This window comes from Botrytis porri, assembly GCF_014898465.1.
Source record: "Botrytis porri strain MUCL 3234 chromosome Unknown BPOR_003, whole genome shotgun sequence".
NCBI lineage: Eukaryota > Fungi > Ascomycota > Leotiomycetes > Helotiales > Sclerotiniaceae > Botrytis > Botrytis porri.
Genome location: NW_024066077.1, coordinates 849,482 through 870,597, shown reverse-complemented (window position 1 = coordinate 870,597; position 21,116 = coordinate 849,482). Strand labels below are relative to the sequence as shown.

The window sequence follows — 21,116 nt, the reverse complement described above, 5'->3', positions numbered from 1 at the left end:
AGAGAGGCTAGGAGTGGTATCTGAATAGACGATGGAAAAAAGCAGGAAACAAATGTAAACTCGTGCTTGTATTGAAATTTTAATGAAGCCTTGCAAGGCTGCTCTCTTTAGGCTCCAGGAAAAATTAGTCAGCTGCGTACCTTCTATCCAAAAAGCACTCCAGAAGGCTTTGCGAAACAGGCGTACACAATGAAATATGCAACAGTAGTATCAAGGTAATAGATTCCGACCAAATATACGTCTAAAGTCTTTCATTTGGCAGGAATCTGGCAAACTGCATCGTGTCTCCTTAATTATATCACCATTTCAATTGTCTACAAGGTTTCGGAAGGACGTTTGAAAATTTTGATCTGACCGGAATATGGCGACCTGCATACTTTCTCCTCCATCAAAACATTTAGATTGCTTAGAAGGCTTCAAACAGATTAGTTTATGTGTAACTCCAGATATTGCGCAAACATTATTTTGAGGCTAAGGAATCAGGATTCGAGAAAATTGTCCACTTTAAAAATCTTTTGAAGCATAGATAAATACCACTTGGCATTTTCAAGGGAGAGAAACTAATAATCGATAATCATGGTATTATATTAATCATACGGATTTCATCACATCGTTCGTACGCTCGCAAGATAAAGACAAAACCACAAACACCTTTTCCTTTCCGCTCCCCCTTTCCAACTCTATCGCTAAACATCGATGCTAAAATGACTAATTTGACTATAATATGCATGCACCGCCAGCTCTAATAACCATACATCTCCGAACACATCTCCCCCGTCAAAGCCTCCTATTACCATGAGCCTGCTATCATGAAGTACTGTTCCATGATAGCCGCGAGCTTTGATGGGCTCTCCGTAGACTTTTCGCTTATCCCAAGCCATGGTGACAAGATTTAGGAGTAGCACTTCATTTGAGTATTCAACGCCATCGTGCCCACCTATTACAAACAGATAACTTCCTACAATAGTAGCAGTATGACTTAATCGCGGATATGAAAGCGAAATATTGACCGGAGAGAAAGTCGACGTCTCAATATCGAATACCCATACATCTCGGAAACATTCCCCACCATCTGATCCGCCAAATATAATAAGCTTAGATCCAACAATATTTGCTGTGTGATACCCGCGAGCTTTTGGTTTAGTTCTATCGTCGACAGATGATGGCGTCGGAGCAGAAACGAGTTTCCAAGACATTTTGTTCGTATCCGCAACGTCTAGCCTCCACACGTCGTTCAATGCCCGCACCCCGTCTCCGCCACCAAAAACATATATTCCATTCTTATATAAACATGCCGTGTGAGCTCTTCGTTTGCTTGGTATCTTCTCCCCAGATATCCGCGGTTTTGACCACCGAAAATTTAATGTGTCGAGTACATATATGTCGTTGTAGTATGCAGGTCCATCCCCACCACCAAACACTATCAGCTTCTTTCCCACAGCTGTACACGTCATTGCTCGTAAAGGAGCAGGTATATCTCCGCACACAAAAGGTGTAGACCAGTAAAAAGCATCGGCATCCAAGACATATAATTCATTGAAACATGAACGTGCATCACATCCGCCAAAAACGTAGATGTTGGAACCAATAAGTGTGGTTGTGTGTGCCCGCAAAGACGTATGGGACGAACCCGAGACAGGGGCGCGAGACCAGTACATTCCCGATGCTGGCGCAGGAAGAACGTTGGGTGCCAGTTTAGGATCTGGCAATGGAGGATACGGAATAGAAAGCCCACGAGGCGGACGCTGTGCGGGCGGTACAGGCGAAGACGAATTTGTGGAGGAAGGCAGTTTTGGTGTTATGGCAGATGTGGAACGAAGATTAATGGGTTTAGGCGTATCATCTTTGGGAAGCTGCGGTACTGGGTTACTATCGTCGGATGGCGACAAAAGTTTCTCCGAGGGAATTGGTGTACTGCTAACATGATGTAGCGAGGGTGGTTTCTCGGTCGTTGTTTTGATGGATGAAGTTGAGGATTCCTTTTGCGATAATGACTGTGATCTCTGGCGCAAAGCTAGATCAGATTTCTGCTTCCGCCTATCTTGACTCTTAGTTGATAGATGACCCGGGGTATGACTGCGAGGAGGAGGAGGAGGAGGCGCATTGTCTCGAGATGGCGGTGGTGGTTCGGAATCCTCAGGAATATCTGCCTCTGTTGGAGATAATTGTATGATTTTCTGTGAACGTACGAGTTTTGTTTTTAAAGAGGGACGAGTCTTGTCATTGGGAGAATCAGCCATTGTAAATGCGCCTTTTTTTACTTGAACAACAAAATGAGGTTTTCATTGTTTTGCAAATGAGACGTGTGGAAAGTAAAATTAAGATTTGAAGGGATTCAGTCGTGGCTGATGAATTTCTGCGGTTGGATTTAAGTACAGTAATAAGTTTAACATGCAGGAAACGTCTTGGATGTCGCAGGAAAGATGGAGTTCTTCTCCCCTGATTCATTAGCTGTCTTCACTGGCAGTGGAGATTTACAGAATGGGACACAATGAAACACAATGAAACACAATGATTGACCGAACACAGATGTGAGTGGGAGATGGTTAGTTGTAGCCACGGTTGAAGAGCCATCCATCTATCTGATCTGTAGAGGGAGACCGAGATTGGTCTCTTCTACGCAGCAGAAGACAATGATAGTGGTATCAAGGATATGAATGGAATGATGGAATGTTACAAGTTACAACATTTGCTCCAGTCAATCACCATCTCGAATTGGTATGAAGGACTGACTGAACTGTGGAGAGGGAAGGAAACGAGGACGACGACTGGATCCAGAAACAGACTTATTATGTTATGTTTCAGAATAATAAGCCCAATCTCGACTAGATGGATGGAATGGATAGCCATGAACGCTTCAGCCACTTGTTAATCCGGTCTAGACAGGTTACCTAGGTAATTAAGCCACACATCTGTGGCTGCATCACTCTTGTCGGGTACCTAGATATTAACCTACCTACATACCTACCTACCTACCTATTTGTAGATCTCGAAAAGACGCTAAGATAAAGCTCCCCTCAATTTTTTCAACTCAATTGCCATTCTTTGACAAGGCGAATCGGGAACATTCTCAAGGTCAACATCCCAATTCCATCCCACTTCAATATCAACTCGAGACATTGGTGGAAAGAAAACTCCCAATAGTTCAAACTATTTCTCAACAACTGAAAATTACCATGGCCGATGAAATCCCCAATCCAGTGGACCCTTCTCAGTCCTTGAAACGACCATTAGATGGCGAACAATTGGAGGAAGCGCACCCACCACAACCAATTCTTCCAGAGGATTCAGCAGTCACAAAGGCAGGGAAGGTAGAGAGAAATGGTACAAATGGGGATTCTGTGAACAATGGAGAACCATCTGCAAAAAGAGCCAGAATTGAAGAACAAAATCACAAACCTACTGCAACAGACTCTCGTGATAGAATCAGAGGCATTGCTCCTGTCAAAGCCGAGTAAGTCAATAGTCAATAATCATATGTATTCGCCATCTTTTAGAGCCGATAACTCAATTGCGCTTTTAATTCGGCCCTCACTAAAAAAATTCTAGGTACTTGATTCAGCCAGCCGGAAGCCGATCGGCCACTGATGGTCGCAATCCTGCAGAAAACGACGATGCTGCAGAAGGAAAACCTCACGGGGATGATCGAGACAATGGAGGCAAGAAGAAAAAGAAGGCAAAGGGTCAAAATAAGGATCGTCAGTTTGGGTCATGGGGTGACAAGATCAAACTTTGCAATAGCGTATCGAATTCTTCAGAGTTCTCGCCAAAGGAATGCAGTTACGGAGATAGCTGTAAATGCGAACACAATCTTAGGACATATTTGGCCGAAGGAAGGAGAGCAGATTTGACTACGTTCAATTCAAAATGTCCAGTTTGGGAAGACAATGGAACATGTTTAGCTGGCTGGAAGTGTCGTTTTGTAGGAAGTCATTCGAAAGAGATTCAAAGAGAGGATGGTAGAATGGAGTTGGTCCTCACAGATGATACAGATCGCATGGATGATACTACACTCGGGTATGAAGAAGCATTGGGGAGTGTTGTGAATGTGATCAGCACCAAAGATAAGATTGATCTGGCTAAAAAGAAGACGCCTATGGAGAAATCCGATCTCTACACAACATGGTTGGATCAGAATTCAGAGGAAGTCAACAGACAAAGTAACCTGAGGAAGGATCAGAAAAAGGATCAGACTGAAGAAGAAAAGCAAGAGAATCGAGCGCGATATGTGGAGCCTCCATTCCTCCCATCCGAGAAGCGTCGAATTTACTTTGGCCCCGAAACACCTGTTCTTGCGCCGCTCACAACTCAAGGCAATCTCCCATTTCGCCGGCTCTGTGTGGAGCTTGGTGCACAACTTACTTACTCGGAAATGGCAATGTCGATACCTTTGCTTCAAGGCCAAAAATCAGAGTGGGCATTAATGAAGGCACACAAGAGCGAAATCGCACCACCACGAGTCAACCCAGACAAGAGCTCTATTGTTCAGAAGTACGATAATTCCAAAGACTTGAAGTTTGGTACTCAGATTTCGGCTAGCAAACCGTTCATGGCAATTAAAGCTGCTGAAGTCCTAAGTCGATTCGTGCCGCATTTGCGAGTAATTGATTTGAATTGTGGATGTCCCATCGAACTTGTTTATCGACAAGGAGCCGGTTCAGCATTACTCGATGCACCATCAAAATTAGAGAAAATGATCCGAGGTATGAATGCGGTTTCAGGAGAAGTTCCCATCACAGCCAAGATTCGAATGGGTACCATGACCGGAAAGCCTAATGCTTTCAAGACCATTGAACGTTTAGCATTTGGAGGTGTTGAATCACGCGAGAGACTTGGAGCTCCTGGTTGCGCTGCTATCACCCTTCACGGTCGTAGTAGACAACAAAGATATACCAAAAGTGCCGATTGGAGCTACATCGCAGAATGTGCAGCTCTCGTCAAGTCATACAACCAAAAGAAGGATGATTTGACAGACACAGTCATGGAGCCAGATGCCCGTACATTACCAAATGCCCCTGATGGAAAAATACATTTCATCGGTAACGGTGATTGTTATTCTCACATTGACTATCTCGACCATATCCAAAATGCAGGCGTTGACTCCGTCATGGTAGCACGTGGTGCACTCATCAAACCATGGCTCTTTGAAGAAATTGAAAAGGGACAGGTCCTCGATAAATCCGCCTCAGAACGTCTACAATATGTAGAAAAATTCACACGTTACGGACTTGAGGCCTGGGGATCGGATGAGATTGGTGTTGGTCAAACTAGACGTTTCTTGTTGGAATGGTTGAGTTTTGCTCATCGATATGTTCCCGCAGGTATTTTGGAACATTTACCACCTAGTTTGCAAGATCGTCCACCAGCTTATAGGGGCCGAAATGATTTGGAAACCCTGTTGGCTAGTGATAATTACATGGATTGGATGAAGATTAGGTATGTTTTATGTCTCTCATTATGTCGTTTTCTCTCTATAATCATGATACTAACTAAATAACCAGTGAAATGTTCCTCGGTCCCGCACACGAAGGTTTCAAATTCCAACCCAAGCATAAATCAAATAGTTATGAAATTGAAGCAGAAGGATAGATGGTCAAGTTACATGAGAATCACGTGGGAGTGAAGAAGTTCCAAAGTTTGCATACCATCAGGCGTTACGTTATATTGTTAAGGGGGAGACATGAAATCATATATGGGCGCGCAATGCAGAACATTTTAGGAAATACATAGAAGCTGGTCTCTTAAAAGCATCAACACGAATGTAATTTTATATGAGATTTTGAAACACTGCTATATTGTTCACTCGTGACTGCTTGGATGAATTTTCATCTACATGCATAATGCCAATATCATGGACGTGTTCTTTGACGAAGCGAGATGTATCAAAGACGCCAGTGAGCATGTCATAATTTTTTAGGTTGATAAAACTCGAAGGACAATTGAAACTGGAATTTTGGAATGGGAGTGTTTAATATTCGAGTCTGTTTCTCCGGTCAGGCCCAAAATTAAATCCTCACACATATCATATTCAGCAACTGTGAGTTAACTCATATCAAATTTGTATTTTCCTTTCTCATGGATACGCCACTAAAACTCATGAAAGCCAACTTTTCCCGTCATAAACCATCAAAAAAGACACGCTTCGTCCCCACTCCCCGTCCTACCCCGTCCCCAACTTGTCCACTCCGACACCACCATGTTCATCCTTTCCATTCATCCATTCCCTAGTATTGACTTGTCGATGTAGTTCGCCAAAGCGCCCGGCACATTAAGAAATCAATTCATTTCTCCTTTCTGCTACCAGCAGATGGTTCACCAGCTTGAGCCTTATCAAGGATATCATCAGAGAATTGCTTGTTTCTGGCCGATTGTTCCTTGAGGGTCTCGATATCTCTCTCCTTTTGGGCCAACAAGTTCTTAAGCTTGCCAATTTCTCCAGCGTTTCCGGCACGATCCAATTTGTCAGAATCCTTTCCGCCGGTCTTGCCGGTACCCTCGTAACGGTTAACCTTCTCTTCCAAGCGGAGAACTTCGAGGATCATGGTGTAGGTTCGGTTGAGGATCAAGGAAAGGAAAAGCGTGAAACCGCAGAGGTACATGTTACGTTGAGAATAGAATTTACGGGCTTGTACTTCCATGCGTTCATGGCCGAGGACAGGGTTACTACTAATCGTTAGTTCTTGATCTGCCAGATAAAGTGGAGAGGGAAAACATACCCAGCTTGACTTTTGTTGGCCTCTGCTAACTCGACTTGAACCCGATAAACTCTGTTTACACTATCGAGGAACAGAATCAGGATGAAGATAAACGTAATCTTCATCCCGTACTGTAATTTTGCTACCAGTCGACTTTCGCTTCTAGTGGGGTATTAGTAGCTGCAGGCGGAAGAAAAATAATGGGGAACCACGAACATGAAAGTAAACATCTTTCTGCGGATGGTGAAAGGCAGAGGAACGATGAGAAGCATGAAAAGTGCCATCTCTGCTACAAGGAGCACAAAGACCTGGACGAATTTTTGTTAGCATGCTTTGTTTACTTTGCCGGAGCTGCGGATCAGGATATTGGGCTGAGGGGTTTCGTGAAGCCCATCGTCGAATGGCAGAAGGTGGTAACATACAAGACTGTAATAGAGTGTCATCTTTGCGGTACTGATTCCTCCAAATTAAGTGGTTTGTTTTGATTCGTGGCCTGTTCCATTGTTAATATCAGTAAATGTTCGAAAGGATCCCACAGAGTGCATTCGTAATGTAATGTGTTGAGCTCGAAGCATTTATTACATTGTCCGTATGATGAGAATAAGATCAAAAAAGAAAACTTACAGTAATATAGACGATCTTTTGATGTGGTGGAGGAGAAGGAAAGTTGTGTGTTGTGATGAAGAAGGAAGTGTTGATGAAAAGTCAACAAGCTATTTGTTACAGTAGTGGTTAATGTATCCTGTAGCTCGGAGCTTCAACGTCATCAGATATTTTTGTGGTGAGAAAGAGCCGAGCGCTCTCGCTTCCAAGGAAAATCCACGCTAAACTTGGAACAATGTGTACCTCACTCACGTGATTCTCATTGTCTGCGTTCAAGTTTGGTTGAAAAATGAATGCAACTCGATTAGTACGGAAGATAATGCTTATAAATTCTATTTGATCTACTTAATATTTGAAAGCTCTTGTGCATATTCAACTTCTCAAAGCCACCATTGAATTCTTCTCACTACCCCCTCCATCTCCGAGCTACCAGCTCCGAAAACCTCTTGAGTAACATGGAATTCATTGTATACCTGCAATAGTCCACGCTTATTCAACCACCCAGCAAATGTCTTGCCCGTTTTCCCTTACCAAATGATACCGCTTTCTTCCTCCCATAAGGCTGTAGTGTAAGTTAAAAATAAATTGCCTGCTTAAAAATACGCGCCTCCGTCCTTGCTAGCCCATATGTCAATGTCTACCTCTCCTCGCATCTATTATAGGTCTGTTGTCCTTCATTCGAACCCCTAGTGAATGTAAACAAACTCAGATCTCTCCTTAACGATTGCCTGCTTCATGGACCATTATCTTGGACAAACAAATCATCGTATTGGTCATCAACACCATCCTCGTCGCCACCAACAAGACTCGGCTCTTCATCTTTGTCCTCGCCCTCACCGCCGCTACCTGCTGTCAAATCGATCGTAACTGCTTTTCCCTTGCCCTTTGCAACTCTACGTCGCTTTGTGGCTCTCTCACTACTTTCAGACTCCTGACCGTCGCCGCTATTATCTGCTGTCAAATCAATCGTAACTGCTTTCCCCTTACCCTTTTCAGCTCTACGTCGCTTTGCAGCCATTTAGCTGCTTTCGGGCTTCTCTTCCCTTTTGATTTTTTTTCGACCACCCAATTCATCTTCTCTCTTTATTGCTTTTCGACTGCTTGATCCACCGCCTCCGCCTGCCGACTTTCTGAAAGATTTAAGTAAATCCTCGACTTGCTTTGCTTGGGCAGCTGATAAGCCCCTACTAGTCTGGTCTTCACTTTCTGGTGAACTGGAGCGAGATGAATCAGGAGTGTATTCAATGATGTGCAGAGATTTCAGCGCTTCTGTATCAAGTGTGTTCAGATTAGCGATAGATTCTTCCTCGTTAGCTTGGGCAGCACAAACCTTCTGAGCGATATAGGAAGCGAAAAATGACGATTGGAAGTTCACCATGTTTGTTGGCCTCTCGCCACACATCTCCTCTGATTGTCTTTCGCCCTTCATCCAACCTATTTGAATATTAGTTTGTGGGTATTTTCAACAACAAAAAGGAATATACACTTACGCAGTACCATGACTCTTTGCCTCGCCTTTTAATGCTTTCTCAGGAACCTCTCTGTTTTTCTTGGTCAAGAATCCCTTCTTACTATTTTTGACATCGCCACCCTTTTTCCCATACGTTGTTCTGTATACCTTGATCTCAATCTTACCAATCTTGGCCATGGATTCCCCAATACGCTGAATGGCCGTATAAGACATGCTTTCCTCATCTGTTGAGTTTCATTAGTTCGTCATGAGCTTCTTATATCCATGTAGCATAGATGTTTCGTTCCTCTCGAGTCTAGACCTCATGTGCAGAGCTGCGGGTCGGATGATTAATTTGGGTATCCGGTCAACTTACTGGTTTTTAGTCCCATGAATTTGAAGTCTTTAATCTCACAACTCCGTCCCTTTCCCAGTTTCAGTCCTCCAATGATTTCCTCCCACACATTTCCATTTTCTTGATACCGAGGCTTATGACACCAAGCATCCCACACAAACTTCCCATCAATAAAGATCTCGAACTGCAATTTCGAGCAGTCCATCTTCACAGGATAAGGTCTATCAACCCGTAGATGAATTGAAAATGGTGTGTTATTGGTAACGGCAATATAGATTGTGACGGTGCGAACGCTGAAATATTCAGACAACTCGTCACCCTCAACGATAGCCTCTTTGTCAGGAGAAGGATAGCTTGGGAAAGCTTTCTTGTCCTGAGAGATTATTTGTGCGGTGATTCCTGGGACAGGTGGAGAATGAACTCCCTTTGGAAGACTAAGGTCGAGGAAGTCCTTGCGCCTAGACATGATGAAGAAGGTAATGAAGAAGTTTAAAAAATGTAAAGCCGACGAAGGTATCAAGCAAATGCTTTGGAAAATGAAGATTCTAAAAATCAAAGATTTGCGTCGAAACCAAATGTACGCGTAAAACCGCCCTCTTACTCGGAGACGAAATGAAAGTTAAAGGGTCTTAGCAATGCAGACTACGTGCAGATCCTGTGAACAATTGTTGCAGTCGACTATTACGGGCGAGTTCTGAGCAGAAATTCCAGGCAATTGAAAGTTCAAAGCAAAAATTAAAGAATGGGTTTTCAGGTATCGATATAAAGCGTCAACAATTCAGAAGCGGATGAGACGCGCTTGCAACGATATGTGGAGGCTGAAAAGGATGGATACTCTTGGTAAAATCTAAGAGATTTAGAAAGAGAGGATGAGGTTAAAGAGGGAAAACTGAGATCGTAGTTGTATCCTCACACTTCAGTCGAGAGCGGGGTAATCAACGTGGCATTTGAATTAGACTGAAGTTGTTGGGAGAGTTTCCAATGGACATGAGTGAGTTGTCGTCGCTCCTTAGTTGCAGATTTAGATGAAATACGAGTGAGAGATTTTGATGTTATTTCTTCGTCCGAGAAGTGGGAGAGACCATGGTACACACTCATCAAGTCTTGGGCGCAGATTTGATATGGAAATTATACGATTTTATATTTGCGAGGTGCTTTGATGTACTATAAATACTTAAGTTGCCAGGAGTATTGGCTTGCCATGAGGCGCCTAGCAGGCTTTATCTTTTTCCGAATAGAAACACCAGTAACGTAACGATGTTGTTCAACGATATGTTCCTTGGATTACCCCCAAACATTACCAAGCGCCCACAATGATTTCTCAACGCAACAAAAGAACTTTAATGATTAGATTGGTGGTGAAAGACCGGCCCAGAACAACCAACCTAGATGACCGCAGATGTTCTTTGGTACCCATTGATCCCAAAGACATATATAAATCTCAGTCCGAATCAAGATTAATAACAACGTCATCATCAGATTCGTACTCTGTGAGGTCAATAGTAACTTGTCCCCTGACCTTACGACGCCTCTTGCGACTCTCGTTGCCATTTCCTCCTTTCTCGCGCTTAACTGGTGGCTTTGGAGTAGCTGTAGTGATGATTTCGCTGCTACTGGTGGATGTTGATAGACCGGGAAGAGCTGCAGTCGTGGTTCCTACTGGGAGTGGCGGAGGTGCTTGTGAGAGCTGCCCGCCTCCTTATGTTTGTAAGTATTGCAGAAACTGTCCAAACAATTGTCCAGTCTGTGTTGGATCTAGATTTTGAAGATTCCAAGATGCAGAATTTATTGGGGACGTGACTTTAGAAGAGCCGGCAGGCATTGAAGGGGCTGTTGGGTAAGAACTTTGACTAGGTTCAGCGTCCTGGATTTCTCTCTTGATTGATGTAGGGTTGAAAGTGTTTGGCAGTGGGTTGAAAGTAGATCCGCCACGAAAATTGTTGTTTGATAGCTCTGCCTCTGCCTTCGCTTCTTTCATCGTACCCCGGAACAACTTCTCTGAAGCTCGAGCTTCACTCATCGGCATAGGTAGGGGCTCAGAATTGTGACCAAAACTAAACGATGACTCTGGCTCCGGCGTTCTTTCAACAACACCTAATGCTTCAAGATCTCCTAAGCATCAAACGATTAGTGATGACTGCACATACTTTTCTGGAACAAACTTCAACCTTTCGAGCCATATTGAAAATTGAAAATTGCAATAGGATACTCTCTTCCGCCATCGCAGCATTTCATTCTCACATATTTGCCTTCTTTTTCAGCTTCTCCCTGACTGAATCTATCCGTGAAATTAGCTGACGGTCCATGACTCTCAGTAATAGAGGTATTAAGTGGTAAAAATATATAAATTCTTACAATGTGCTATGCGACTTTGCTTGACCCTTCAACAAATTCTCTGGAGTCTTGGTTTTACTGACCAATGGAGCTGTGCTGACAAGACTGGCCTTTGATGGGTACATTTCTCTAAAGATTCTCACTTCAATGTCACCCACATAACGTCCGTTTCCGTCAAGCCGAGTGGCTGCTTCGATCGAGTTATCCCACTGAGCTGATGTAGTCTCAGTACGTTACCCAAAGTCACGCGGCCGTTGGAATCTTACTCAAGTGCGTCTCTGTGATTTGTAATCTCTGTAGTAGTAGTTTTCCTTCCTCCTTATAGAAATTTCCCTCGACTTCTCGAGTCAAGCTAAAACTGTTCTTTTCATATGTTTCTTTGTTGAAAAGAGGGGCCCAAGACAGGTTCTCGCCATCGATAGAAGAGCAAAATGAAATGTGCGTACAAGCGCCTGCATATCTATATGGGGTTTTGACGGAGCATTTAATGGTAAAGCACTTGCCGGCCGTAGATTCGATAAACTTTTTGACAGTCACAGAACACTGATGTCTGGCGACGTCAAACTTCTTGCCGAGTCCTTCTGGTTCATTCAACATCACCTCATCTTCGGTGCTCTCGTATTCTTTCAATGGCTCGCCATCAATACATACCACACCCTTAATTCCGGGCAGGGAATCGAGAATAGCCATAATATCAAGTTTCTCAGGAATTTCTAGGCGATTTTAATTGTTGGGGTTGAGATGCATGATTCGGGCATTGAATAACATTTTTCGAACGTGACTTTCCTGGTGATCTAGCTCAAAGGAGGGTGCTTTGAAGATAGTTGAGTGCTACCCGCGTTATCAGCTGCAGCATAGCGGTTGAGGATCTCAGCGAAAAAAGAGTTGACAGTGAATTTGCATTTGAAAGTGAAAGCATGCTGTCGGACAGCATCTCCAGAGAAATATGTGATTTCAATAATTGTGAACCGGAGTCAGTACTTGTGTTGTAAGCATAAGCATACTAGCTGGACGGAACCGAGTTGTAAAATACGAAGGAAGGAATGCGATTATTCCAAGCGGGCTAGCAAGTGCGGACATCATCGTTCTAGATGAGCAAACTGAACCTTTAAATTTTGGGGGGGAAACAAACAAGGCCGAGTATCTTCTGGGGGGTGCAACAGTGAGCGGATCGTTTAAGTCAGTTGCTACACCGGCAAGGTTTCATCTTAACTTATTGTAATTCTCTCCCAAACTGTTTATTTAAAGGAAGGGCATCAGCAAGGTTTTTTATAGAAATAGTACGCCAGTGAATTTTCCCCTAACCTTGCATATTGGTCCCCTTCATTTCCGTAGCTGATCTGCAAATTTGCTCGTGCCTGCTGTTATCTCTTAATAGGTCACAGATCTGTGAGCGTTTCCTGCCTCAACATGCAAAACTCGACATACACAAGATCTCAATGCCCCATTTTCCGCTCTCATCGACCTCAAAATTTGTATGGAAACCATCTTGTAAGCGTCTCGTACTTGTAAGAAGCTGATCAAACAAAACATTCCGATTCATTGCTTTTCTTTCTGACAAAGAAAAGTCAAACGTCAGCTGGCTCTTAAGATATAAAAAACGAGGTCGCTGTGACTGATGTATGTTCGTGAGCTCCGGAGATTTCATGTTCTTGGGAATCAGACCTTTGGCCCAAAGCAAATGATCGTAAAACACAGGCGTCCAGGTCTCAGAAAACCTCAATGAGAATCATGATGCATGACCGGAGAGCATAAAACCCAAGGAAATTCGGGTACCAACAAGTTGGCCAGTAGAGATCCCGCGAGATTACTCACGAGCTTACTCAACAAGAGTACATACTCAAGCAATAATTTGATCCAGGGCAACGGATAGTCCTCACAACATCCGGATCTAAAAGCTGTACACACACGAGAAGTCGCCAATCGTTTGAGATGGCATTATCTTCAGAACGACGTAGAATGCCCAACGAAAAGCAAGGTTCGAATTGAATCAATGCCCTAGAATGAACGAAGAAATGGTTAAGTGGGTCATACCTTCCTTGTTGAACTGTACTTCAATCTTTTGTGAACCCTACTTGGTTCCTCATCAAGAGGCTGAGTACGTATGAATTGCTTTTTGAACAATACGGCCGGCCTCAAGATCGACTTCATATTCTCATCAAGTTCAGAGATGATGATAGAGTGACGTCCCCTATTTAGCTTCAAAAAAGCTAGATAGGTGCGAACCCATGTGCCTGAGCTGCGGCACTCGATACTGGCTTATATCTCTCTCCATGAATGCAGTCATCGTTTGATTAAGCTCCATACAGAAACTACTGGCAACTCGATTGACTAACGTCTTTTGCAAAAGAGGTTTTATAGTTACATTTCTGGCTAGGACATTAGATACTTTCTCTCTGGCATCCTCGATGCAGTCATCGTTTGATTAAGCCCATGTATGAGCTAAGTGCATCTGTACCGACTTTCTTAGTGACAGTTTTTAAAGCTCCAATCTTATTCAACTCTCTCATCTCTGACTTTAACAACAATTCTTTGTCTTGTGTAGTCTCATGATCTGAGGCTTCGTGTATGACCATCAACTTCTCTTCATCATCTGTACGTGAGCTTGATCTTAAAATGCAGCTTCAAAACTCACAGAATTTCCAGAGAGCGTAGCATATCCGGCTGGGCACCACTCGAATATATGATAATATATGATAATATCTGTGATTTTGTGACACTTTTACTTCTCTCATAAATTTGTCCTCGGGATTGCTCAACCCGGGCAAGACTCGTCTGCGAAACCATGGAGGTATTGTGGCTTTATGTTATTGGACACAGGGGTAGTATCCAACGGCCTACCAACTGTTCATTTGGGAAGAATTTCTCTAATCATTAGCATCCATAGTGGTAAACTTGTGATTGGAAGGCTCCTGCACCTACACATCATTAATTCAAATAGGGCTGGAAAAAATCATAGTATGTGCATTTACTGATACAAACCTACACCCTTTCTCTATGAAATGTGGAGAATGTCGTGGTAGGTGACAATGACACGCTTACTTCACAAACGGCGCTGTGTTCACCACAAATGATGTTTGGTGGCGTTAAATGATTGTATAGCCATAATCGGTATGACAGTAGTATAGTGTCATGGTATATTCGGTTCCGATTCCGCTGAAGCATTGTGTCTTTCAAATGTGAATGATTTATAGCCTTGTAACCCAAAATTCAAAGAGTTAGCATTGTTGATTGTTTTGGGAAATGCCGGACATTCAAACCTTATGAGTTGTTCAGCCCTGGAGATAACGTTGACATCGACCTCAAGTAGTCATTATCAGATACGTGGGGATACTCTAGCGGACAGACTCGGGACAGGTAATGATGGAACATTGATCAACTGTGTTTCTGGACAGAAAAGCGATGTCAGGTGTGCAGAGTTTGATCAGGAAGGTACCAATTTGTGAGCTTGCTAACAGTAAATAGAAGAATCGGCACATTTGATTGTTTGAGGGGTATGGTAGGCCTCAAATTCATGAATCACTATATCCTGAACAGGACGTCGTGCTTGCATGGTTTTCTGACGGAATAGATGCATTCATTCGTCTGAATAAGTACGGTCACTTTGAAGTGACCTGCCCATGGCAAGTATAGAATCGTCTTCGACCAGGGTGCTGGTTCGATAGTAAGAAACTGGGAATGATGAACACCAGAATGCCAAACTGTATAAAGAAGACATGATCTCCTCGTAGCTCTGCAGACTTGTTTTGAAGAAACCACTCATCAGTTGTATCATTCTTGAAGAAGACGAGAGTCGAAAGAGAGCACTAGATCAGAGTCAGCATGGTGCCCAGATTTCCATGTAGAGAAGATGATGTAAAGAAAACAATGACCGGAAAATGTTACCTGATGGGAGAAGAACACGAGCAAACAGTTTACCACGCTCATGACAATCCGATAATTGTAATATCTTGAAAGACACGACTGATGCCACACAGGCTCCTCGATGCGTGGTAGCTCACCACATTCCACTCCAAATCACTTCAAGCATTTGTACAAGATATGTTATTGTGGATGACACTTCAATGCAAACAAAAGTCGGGAATTGAAGATTGAGAAACCAAAAACACAACACCGCCAACGTCGCCAGCTTTCACTTTGACGTGAAGGGAAAAGAGATGCGATGACAGAAATTAAGAAAACGGATGGATATCCATAGTAAAATGGAAGTGGATTACTGACATGATGCAATTTAATGATCAATCGTAGATATTGCCAATGTCGTCGTTATGATCATCACGATCAAAGAGTGGTTGTAAAGAAATGAAAGTGAGTCTCAATTGTAATTGATTATTCTGCATTGCATACATAGTAAGATACATAGAAAGGTACCTACCTACCTTGGTACCTGGTACCTATGTTGGCTATCTCTACCCAGGTACTCCTGATTTCCATCTAGAAAATCGTTCCTTCCCAATTCAATTCCTTATAACCAAACTCAATATTAAATATTAACATTCGAGGTCAACGAGAATACGGTTTGAACAAAACCACACATTTTTTGAATTAATCAAAAAATTGATCATGAACTTTCCAACTACACCCATTGTCGAAGATCCACATTCTCCCACATCCGCTTAGATTCATCCGCTATTCCCAATTAAGCCATATTTGCTCTATTTGCACCAACTGGCCTCATCGTTAGCGTGCACAAGCCATCTCCTATTTTCTATATAAACTTCCCTCTCTTCCCACGCTTTTAAAAAATCATACTTACCTTCTCGGAGCATTCTTAGATCAAGAATTAAGAATGCTATGATACGAGTCCTCCATTGCACATCGGGGCGACGAGAATCGTTGGGTATCCTTCGGGGTCCCCATCGGGGGAATTTTTGATTGCTTCCTTCGGGATAAAACCTTTTTTTCATTGAGAACTTGGCATTTTAGCTGGGGCTTGAAGAAGAAGAATAGTAAGAGAGAGAAAGTGTCTCAATGTGGTTGATAAGGTGATGAAGACTATCTAGGTAGTTGTAGCAATAGATGGCGAATGGAGCACGTATGTATGTATACATACTACATACAACAGAGCAACATCAATCAATCTCTTTTCACCCATAATGCCAATATGCAATGAAGGTCTCGTAAACAGCGTTCTGAATTCATGATCTGAATATGCTCTGAGAAGGTAAGAAGACTGTCCTGAAGAACACTACGTGTTTAATTTGATTTCGAAGGCTCATTTATTCGTATCCTTCTGGCCATTTTGAAATTTGCTATAAAGTAAAGAAAGAAAGGTAAATCGATCGGTGTTTGCAGGTCGATGGCAGTATATTTTACGTGTTCGATCTACTGGTACATGGCAGTTCAATGGCAGTCTTTCTAGATTCTCCCGTCGTGAAAAACCAATGACAATACGGCTTAGTAGTGTATGTAAAGCTGAATACAGATGAATTTGAAGATACTGTCGTTGGGCACGAGACGGTGGTGCAAGAATTCTTACAGCGCGACTATTCTCTCACTCCACGAAAAATGAACCAGAAACTCTCCAACAACTCGCGATGCAAAATCTGCGAATGGCACACACTCTCTAACCAATGTCCTATCCTAAATAACATTCAGTTCTCCAAATGGCGCACACACTATCTAACATCGAATCTTGTCTCGAATACAAAATCGCAGATTGAGAGGTAAGCTTTCGGGAGCTGGGAGATGTACAAGTTGCAACAAACAATATAGATTTGGGGAGAGAAATAGAGACACGACTTGGAAGACTCATATACTGGAATTGATAATTCGATCTCTTGATTCCTGAAATGATGGACGCATAAGCTGAGAATCGAAATATTAGTATACTTATGCTCTTCTCATCGATAGCTTCTAAATGCTTGATATTTCTGGATGAAATACATATAGGCAGTCAGTGACTTAGATACTGTCCGTCGTCAACATCACAATATCCGAATCCGATACTCTACCAATATCCTCTTCAACAAGTAATATCTCAATAAGTAGAACACGATAAAATAAAATCCGATCTCCATATCACATCCACCCCTCCCAACTCAGGAATTCCCACACAAGCCATACCTTTCCCACCAACCTAAACTTATCAATCTAAACCTATCAACCAATCCAATCTCACAAACCATTTCCATCCCCCCCCAAACCAAACCAAACCTCCAATCCTCAACCCTCAATCATCAAAAACTCAAGACGCGTAAACTATACTCTATACTTTATACTCTACACTCTATACTACTATATACCTCTCCTTTCAATCTCCAATCTCCAATCTCCAATCCCCATCCATCACAGACAATTCATTCATTAGGCACGTCGCATAAGTAGTTAGTCAGCATATCATTAGTAATCTAGATACACACATATACATTACCCTCTCCCAATCCATCTCCAATACACTTCCAATATATCTACTATCTATCTCCCATCATTATATTCATTCTATCTATACAGTAGTGTATACATATACACGTAATAAATAATCGATTTATCTACTATTTATCCAACTATCTGTCTAGCCTCTCTACCTGTCCCTCCCGTCACCATTTCACCACTTCACCTACAATCACATCACATCACATCTACATTCCATCAAATAACATCCTACCCATTCATCGAGAACCATTAATACAAGCAAACATATATAATAGATAATCGATAGATAGATCCATTCATCCATTCATTCATTACTAAACCTAACCACTATGCTATGTGCCTACTCCAACATTCAATCTCAACATCCTCAGTCTAGTAGCCCTCATATCAAATCCTATCCTATCCGATCCGATCAAATAAAATCATAACCTCTCTCCCCTCTTCTCCCACCATATCAAAATGGATCAAAAAGACACAAGCCGAAACTCCCCTCCACTTCCCTCCCTCCCTTCCCTTCCCTCACCGATCCAAATCATCATCATAAACATAACATAACCATAAACATGAACGTAAAATAGAACAAAACTAGGTACTCATAAAAGTAAAGTTAAGTTAAGTAAAGTAAAGTAAAGTAAAGAAAAATAGAAGAAAGAAATTGCCAAGGGTATCCTGCCAGAAAGGTTTCGTTTCGAAATCAAAGCCATCCAAAACCACCACTCACTCGCCTTTACTAAAAAATAAAAAAATAAAAAATAAAACAAGAAAGGAAGAAAGAAAGGAAGAAAGAAAGGAAGAAAGAAAAGAAGAAAGAAAGGGAGAAAGAAGAAATCATCGTTTCGTATCATCCAATCTTGATTTTTGCTCGACTCGTCCATCATCGTCTCGACTCATTATTCGTGAAGTGCGTACTGCTCATGTTCCTATATCGCATTTACTTCCCCTTCTCAACTACTCTCTCCAAAAACGTATCGATGACCCGTTTATTGATTATCTCTCCTTCTCTCGTGAACCAAATGATTATTTCGATTGAGTTGGTTGATTGTTCCCGTGCAACCAAGTATTCCAAATACGACAAATCCTTCGAATTGATTGAACGATGCATATGAGATAGGTCAGGACTCCGAATCTGACTGCTAGATCACAGCCTCCAGTATCGAAAATTTCGGTGAGCGGGAGTGAATATAGTCGTTTCTCACTTCCTTCCCCCTTCCTCCTACAACCAAACAAAATCCCTCTCCTCCACTCTCGTACAAGTTAAGTATCCCACCGCCACACCCTCCCCTTCTAATCCACACCTCATCAAAGGCGCCACAACCCTCCTCGCCATCTCCTTCATCTCATCCATCCTCTTCTCAAATCTTCTTAATCCCTCTCTACTATAATGTTCTGGCGTTAACTTCAAAAACCGCTTGCAGTCTTCATGTCCTAAATATGCACTACTAGATGCATTACCCAATAACTTAAACGTCCTACCGATTTGTTGATTTTGCGATATAGTCGATGGAGGAGGTAGTTGATGTTGAGTGACCGTTAAGGAAGAAGCTCGCAAATGATGTGTATTATGGGAACCACTAGATTGACGAGATCTAGACGATGGTTGAGGAGGAGCAGGAGGCGGCGATGTGTTTTCTGCAAGCCATTGTCTGAACAAGCTAACCACAAGCCAATCCGCATAAGCATTACCCGGGTTAACTCTCTCTCCTCTTGAAGTCAATAAAGTTAATCGGAATAATTGCCCTTCAACACTCCCAACCATATCCCTCAAATCCTCTACTTTATCCTCTATAATCTCCAATACTTGATCGGGTAATTGATTCCTAATATGTCTTTCCCCCGCTGGCCAAGCGCCTACAACATGTATAAGAGCTTCTCCGAATATTGTTTTCGATTGTGAGAGAAACCCGAGTTTAAGATATGAGGAAGGATATTTGGCGATTTGTTTCCACAGACGGCCTTGAAATTGTAGAAGATGATGATCGATACGCGGTCCAACAACTGCCAAAGCATCGTAGAGATCGGCAAGTGTGAGAAGTGATTTACATTGTATGTATGCGGTAGCGATATCGATAGAATCGAGAAGTGGAGGGTGATTGTAAAAGATGCGAAATAGATTATCGTAGTCATTGAGCAGATCTTGATCTTCTTGTGTTATTTGGGGAGGCGCGGGAGTTGAATGCGAGGAGATGGATAAGTTTGCGACAGAGCGGAAGAATGAAGGGTTGGATGAAGGAGGTTTATTTCGCACGGGAGGTGGTGGTCGACCATCGTTTGCGCCGAAGGGGGACAGTGAGGTTTCCGACCTTTGGACGAGCATTGGGATATCGTCGGTATCCCTATCCAATTCATATCTCCATCTTCTTTTGGGAACGCCATCATTTCTTCCCACATCACTGCCCGATTCTTCACCTATCCTAGCTAATTCCCCTCCACCCGTCCCTCCAACCTCAGTAGCTCTCGACCATTCTTGGCTTGTGCTTGTCTCAAAAAACCCCGAACAATTCGTTAGGATAAGTCGGTGTAATAAGTATCGATTCGTTTTCGCGCCAGCTTTAATAACAAGTTCCACATCCCCGGTATGGGTGAAGATTGGAAAATCATTCTGCGGTATGTATGAAGAACTTCCCGTATGACTTCGACCGTGACGTCGATGATGTCTCGAAGTACTCGCTCTTGAAACCACCGACGAAGGACCTCGAACAGTCAGCGAATTGGTCGGCTCTGCCTGCGAAACCATTGCTTGTTTCCTAAGCATCCGCCAAAAAAAAGCAATCAGTATTTGCAAAGTGGTTTTATGAACTCATTCCAATGACACCCGTTTGTGATTTTCGCATCGCATACCTAAACAAAAACATATAAATTCTGGACCAAACAAACAAACGTACCCAAATATCTAGCCTTCACTTCACCTTACACCAAGTCGACACAAGGCTGATGAAATGATGCGATGAAGAAGTTCATAAACTCATCCAAAATCTGCTACGCACAGCGCGCAATCCCTTCGTCTTTCAAATATAATAAATAAATATAGTTCCTCCTCCAGACCCGAGAATCCCCTCACAAATTGATTATCGATTCGTTCGTCCCAAGCTTCTACCAAAATATCAAAATGTCTCAAAACCCACCCCGAACCTCATGAAGTCGTTTTTTTCTCCTCTTTCTCTCTTCGCAAATCACGAAAAACGCGTGAAAAGGTATCTTCAGCTGTTTTACGATTTTGCGTGTATGTATAATAGATATAACATACATACCAATAACATAAAGAATCACGAACGCGAAAAGAACAGAAATATATCAAACGCATCTT

At 42.6% G+C, this 21,116-nt stretch overlaps 6 protein-coding genes across 6 annotated transcripts; 1 reads left to right on the top strand and 5 right to left on the bottom strand.

Annotated features, from left to right (window-relative positions):
• Window positions 1-686: 686 nt before the first annotated feature.
• Window positions 687-2,240, bottom strand: EAF01_002326 (uncharacterized protein; the record flags this gene model as incomplete). Its single annotated transcript, XM_038910578.1, has 1 exon — window positions 687-2,240. The coding sequence occupies one exon, from the start codon at window positions 2,238-2,240 to the stop codon at window positions 687-689; it is 1,554 nt and encodes a 517-aa protein (XP_038773500.1).
• Window positions 2,241-3,176: 936 nt separating this feature from the next.
• EAF01_002325 (uncharacterized protein) lies at window positions 3,177-5,589 on the top strand (the record flags this gene model as incomplete). Its single annotated transcript, XM_038910577.1, has 3 exons — window positions 3,177-3,454; window positions 3,550-5,436; window positions 5,502-5,589. The coding sequence occupies 3 exons, from the start codon at window positions 3,177-3,179 to the stop codon at window positions 5,587-5,589; spliced, it is 2,253 nt and encodes a 750-aa protein (XP_038773499.1).
• A 692-nt stretch (window positions 5,590-6,281) lies between these two features.
• EAF01_002324 (uncharacterized protein) lies at window positions 6,282-7,138 on the bottom strand (the record flags this gene model as incomplete). The annotated part of the gene is made up of 4 exons (XM_038910576.1): window positions 6,282-6,663; window positions 6,717-6,857; window positions 6,912-7,003; window positions 7,118-7,138. 4 exons carry the CDS (start codon window positions 7,136-7,138, stop codon window positions 6,282-6,284), a joined length of 636 nt encoding a protein of 211 aa, XP_038773498.1.
• Window positions 7,139-8,031: 893 nt separating this feature from the next.
• On the bottom strand, window positions 8,032-9,569 carry EAF01_002323 (uncharacterized protein; the record flags this gene model as incomplete). Its single annotated transcript, XM_038910575.1, has 5 exons — window positions 8,032-8,249; window positions 8,361-8,567; window positions 8,629-8,732; window positions 8,789-8,993; window positions 9,125-9,569. 5 exons carry the CDS (start codon window positions 9,567-9,569, stop codon window positions 8,032-8,034), a joined length of 1,179 nt encoding a protein of 392 aa, XP_038773497.1.
• A 975-nt stretch (window positions 9,570-10,544) lies between these two features.
• EAF01_002322 (uncharacterized protein) lies at window positions 10,545-12,127 on the bottom strand (the record flags this gene model as incomplete). The annotated part of the gene is made up of 5 exons (XM_038910574.1): window positions 10,545-10,801; window positions 10,955-11,215; window positions 11,272-11,381; window positions 11,459-11,651; window positions 11,704-12,127. 5 exons carry the CDS (start codon window positions 12,125-12,127, stop codon window positions 10,545-10,547), a joined length of 1,245 nt encoding a protein of 414 aa, XP_038773496.1.
• Window positions 12,128-19,025: 6,898 nt separating this feature from the next.
• EAF01_002321 (uncharacterized protein) lies at window positions 19,026-20,546 on the bottom strand (the record flags this gene model as incomplete). Its single annotated transcript, XM_038910573.1, has 1 exon — window positions 19,026-20,546. One exon carries the CDS (start codon window positions 20,544-20,546, stop codon window positions 19,026-19,028), a length of 1,521 nt encoding a protein of 506 aa, XP_038773495.1.
• Window positions 20,547-21,116: the final 570 nt, after the last annotated feature.